Source organism: Leptopilina boulardi, unplaced genomic scaffold (genome assembly GCF_019393585.1).
Source record: "Leptopilina boulardi isolate dan_hultmark-lab unplaced genomic scaffold, ZJU_Lbou_2.1 LbouV2_386, whole genome shotgun sequence".
NCBI classification, from domain to species: Eukaryota; Metazoa; Arthropoda; class Insecta; order Hymenoptera; family Figitidae; genus Leptopilina; species Leptopilina boulardi.
In genome coordinates, this window is record NW_026137958.1 from 923,799 (window position 1) to 928,369 (window position 4,571).

Genomic DNA, 4,571 nt, shown 5'->3' on the forward strand with positions numbered 1-4,571 from the left:
CAGGTTGTGCTTTAAATTGAATCTAAAGTTTAAGTTGCTCTTTTCTCCTTGCCACGTTCTGTAAAGGCTTCGGGGAGGTCGCAAATCATCACCTTTGCTTTAGCAACGTTAGATTGTCGAAGATTACCAGTCGTGTGCTCACAGTTCCTCAACTGGTGAGAAATCACTACGAAAAAAAAAAACATACATTCTTACCAGTCAAGAAATTTTTTTTCATTCCCTGGACACCTGCCAGCAAAAAAAAAAAATTTCTCTTCATTCGTATAGAATAATTTTTTTTTATTATTCATTAACAAAAATTATATTTTTAGAGTCCAAAAATGTGTATTTTATAAATTTTGTTTTAATTTATAAAAAAAATGGTATTAGGCTGTTTTTGTAAAACGAGTTTTTTTTTTGCGAAAAGAATTAGAGCCAATTTTTCCAAACGTGTAATTATCAAAAAATTGAGTGTAATTTAGAAAAAGATATTCAAAATTGTCTAACACATGTCTGAGGGTGAGTATTTCGCTAAACAAATATTTCAAGAACCGTGACTGGACCCTGCTGAGAAACGACAACACGCGATATAACAAGCGAGAAGACGTTTCTTTTTTTTTTTTTTTTAATTTTATTTATTTCAAGATGGAGATCGCGTCTCTCGTGCACGAAATTCTTGTCGTTTTAAAGAGGGTGCACCACCTTAAGCCTTCTACTGGTTTTTGAATGGCTGATTTTACTTTTTTACGTTCTCGACGAAATCCCCGAAGAGACCTCTTTCTCTCTTTCTTTCTTTCTCTCTCTCTCTTGCTTTACCGGTTTATTGCGACTGCATGGCCAAATGATGTCATTAGATATACTTACGCCAAAGTTTATCGCCCCTGTTTTTCAATCTTTTATGTTCGAATCCCGTAACATGACTTGAACACTTTTGTTACAAAAATTTTTTTATTTATATTACTTTTATTACCGCCAAGATTCTTTTCATACATACACACACATATATGAGACTTTACGTGATACTGCGAGATCTACTTCTACTTATGGTAATTCAAAATCAAATTGCCCAAGAATAGAGAATATATATATATATATATATATATAACAAGTTGAAGAATTTTGTCGGATTAAAATATACGATAAGTCTGATTAATTGAATTTTTTAAGGGGACCTCTTTTTAGATTGAGACATTATAAGGGATTATTGAAAACAAAAATATATACAGAGGAAAAAATAAAAATATTTATTTATAAAAAATAATTTAAAAAATGTAAATATTTTATAGAAAAACAATAAATATAATAATAATAATAATAACAATAATAACAATAGTAATAATAATAATACATAATAATAATAATAGTATTAATAATTAATATTAATAATAATTAATAATAATAATTAATAATAATAGTACTACTATTTATTAAATATAATTTTTCTAAATAGTCATTTGTTTCTTCAACTAACCTTTTTTTTTTATTGACAAATAATAAATTCAAAAATTAAAAGTATTTTCCTAATATTCGTTTCATTAAAAATAATTATCAAAAACAATGCCAAAGGAATCTCCCATTGATCAATTAAATGATACCTTAAAGGAAATAGTCTTTAGAAGAAAAAATGCAAAATTATTCAAAAAATTGGCTAAATCGACAAATTTTGATTACCAAGAAGTTGAAGGTTATTCAAATTTTTTTATTGAAGAAAAAAATTATTTTTTTTTTAAACAAAAAAATATTTAGAAAAAAAAATTACAAAAAAATTAAATAATAAAATTATTAAAATAAATATTTTTTTTTAAATAAAAAAACTTTTTTCTTAGTTTTTTTATATTTAAAAACAAAGTATTTGTCATGGAAAAAAAAGGAAATATTTGATAACTCCACTTTTTTAAATGACGCAGAAAATAACAGGCAATATAATCTAAAGTTAAATTTTACATTTTATCGTAATTTGAATTTTATCAGGTGTTAATGGATACAATTAAATATTTAAATTGATATCCTTATTTTCATTTTAAGAGGATAATTAAAAATTTTGATTATATATATATATATACAGAGGCAAATTTATATTTTTATAGCATTGGCCCTCATAAACGAAAAAATTACCAACAAAATGGGACCTATATCACGAATACCTTTTAGAGAAATTCTTCATTCAGGATTAGATTGTACGGAAAATTTACCTCACCTATTAGTCGATAGAGTATTTTCAGCTATTGATAAAAAAGATTTATCATCGGTAATATAATATCTTTGTATTCGACTTTTTTTTTTATAATTTTATAAAAAAAAATAACTAGAAAAATAAAATTCTCTTTTAAATTCGACAGATAACTATTGATCAATGGATTGAAGGCTTTTCCATCATGTTGAAAGGCACTCTCGACGAAAGAATTGAATTTGCTTATAAAGTACGTCATTTTCTTTTTTACAACTTTCGTAACTATCTTTGACTTGATTATACAAAAACTAAAAAAAATTCCTAAAAAAAAAGAATTATGATTTAAAACTTTTTTAATTAAGAGAAAAAATACCAAAACTGAATTTTTAAAAAAGAACGATTATTCAAATAAAAAAAAGAAATCGATTTATTTTATTCGAATAATGGAAAAAATTTATTGAAAAAAAATAAATTCAATATTTATACATAAAAAAAAATTTAATTCCCTCATTATCGACAGGTTTATGACTTAATGAAAACGGATAGCTTAAAGAAAGAGCAAATATTTCCAATGATGAGAGGATGTCTCATCATGCCCAAACCTGATGAGGATCCAGACGAGATGGTCAAGGTATATTGATGCAGAATCATTTCAAGTAATTGAAAATATAATGGATCTTAAAGAGTACTTAAATTTTAAATAATCTTTCACTCTTTGAAATCTTTCTCTCCATAACTGCACGCGTGAAATCTTTACAATATTTTTTTTCCTTATAATTCATTTTGGTTTAAAAAAAAATAATAATTTTTCATTTTAGGACCTGTTAGATTTGATGTTAAAAAAATTGGATTTCGATCGAAATGGAAGGGTCTCACAATTGGAGTTTACACAAATTGTCAAGAAAAATGAACTCTTTCTCGAATGCATGGGACCAATATTTCCATCGCGTGAAGCTCAATATGCATTTCTCACTACATTCAGCCACAGAAATCATCGATTCTAATGTAATACAAAAAATAATTCAATTAAAATAAAAAATTATACGTAAATAATAATTTCCTGGAATGAAATAAAAAAATTGTACTTCTAATTATTAATTTTATTTTCAAAAAAAATATAAAAATTTAGTCCTGTAAAATTCAATATTTTCTTAATAAATATTTTGAAGAGTTCCAAATGCAAAATTTTCTTTTAACAAATAAAAATTCAGTTTAATTAATTAATTTTATAAAATGAAAATAAAATTTTTTTTTTTGACCCGTGCAGAAATTTTTTGAAAAGGCTCTGGCAGGGCCCACGTCGGGGCCAGGTCAATTAAATTTATAGTAGAATTCTTTACTGATTGAAAGAGTCAAATCTGTTTTACCCATTAATGATAATATAGATTTTATTGATTGAGACAGTCTAATCTGTTTTACCGATTAATGATAATATAGATTTTATTGATTGAACCAGTCAAATATGTTTTACCGAGTAATGCACTGAGAAAAATATGCTATTGAATCAACAGCATTTCTGCCAAAGGTATAAAAATTATTAATTCAAAAGCATATGCTGTAGAATTTGTAAAATATTATATAGATTCTATGCTTTTGATTCAATAGCATCTTTTTCTCAGTGTGGTAATACAAATTCTACTGATTGAAACAATCAAATCTGTTTTACCGAATAATGGTAATATATACTCTACTGATTGAAACAGTCAAATCTGTTTTACCGATTAATGGTAATACAAATTTTTATTGAACCAGTCAAATCTGTTTTACCGATTAATGGTAATACAGATTTTGATTGAACCAGTCAAATCTGTTTTACCGATTAATGGTAATACAGATTTTGATTGAACCAGTCGAATCTGTTTTACCGATTAATGATAATGCAGATTTGACTGTTTAAATCAGTAATAAATCTACTGATTTTCAGTGAAACTTTTCAGATTTGAATTAAATTTGTTTGTATGTATAAAAAAAATATTAAAAAAAATTAATTAATTTTATGAAATAAAAATAAAAATTCTTTTTTGATCCGTGCAGAAATTTTTTGAAAGGGCTCTGGCAGGGCCCACTTCGGGAAGCTTCAAATTCGTATGAAACAGGGAATCGGGGGCCACAGAAAAACCAGGTCGGGGCCAGGTTGGCGAATTTCTGCATGGGAATAAATAAAAATTTAGTTTAATTAATTGAATTTTATAAAATATTCAATTAAATAAAAATTCAGCCTTGTAAAATTTAATATTTCCTTTTTTTAGTGTATAATAATATTTGAGAAAAGAATTTTAATGAACAAAAGTTTCAAGTTGCTCGATTTCGATATGTTAACAAAATATATATATATATATATATATATATATATATATATATATTCAAAGGATCAGAATTCAATCCCGCTGTTCCAACAAGTCGATGTTGCGTTCAAACGGGT

At 25.7% G+C, this 4,571-nt stretch overlaps 1 protein-coding gene across 1 annotated transcript; it reads left to right on the forward strand.

Annotated features, from left to right (window-relative positions):
• The first annotated feature begins 1,460 nt into the window (after positions 1-1,460).
• On the forward strand, positions 1,461-3,234 carry LOC127288471 (calaxin-like). Its single transcript, XM_051315947.1, has 5 exons — positions 1,461-1,663; positions 2,067-2,227; positions 2,319-2,399; positions 2,670-2,780; positions 2,968-3,234. The coding sequence occupies exons 1-5, from the start codon at positions 1,537-1,539 to the stop codon at positions 3,151-3,153; spliced, it is 666 nt and encodes a 221-aa protein (XP_051171904.1). The 5' UTR covers positions 1,461-1,536; the 3' UTR covers positions 3,154-3,234.
• The last annotated feature ends 1,337 nt before the right edge of the window (positions 3,235-4,571 follow it).

Excerpts from the sequence above, each read along its gene's own strand:
- LOC127288471 (XM_051315947.1), top strand. The coding sequence starts at position 1,537 with ATGCCAAAGGAATCTCCCATTGATCAATTAAATGATACCTTAAAGGAA. Across the intron at positions 2,400-2,669 it reads GAATTGAATTTGCTTATAAA|GTTTATGACTTAATGAAAAC; the intron begins GTACGTCATTTT and ends CATTATCGACAG. Across the intron at positions 2,781-2,967 it reads ATCCAGACGAGATGGTCAAG|GACCTGTTAGATTTGATGTT; the intron begins GTATATTGATGC and ends TTTTCATTTTAG.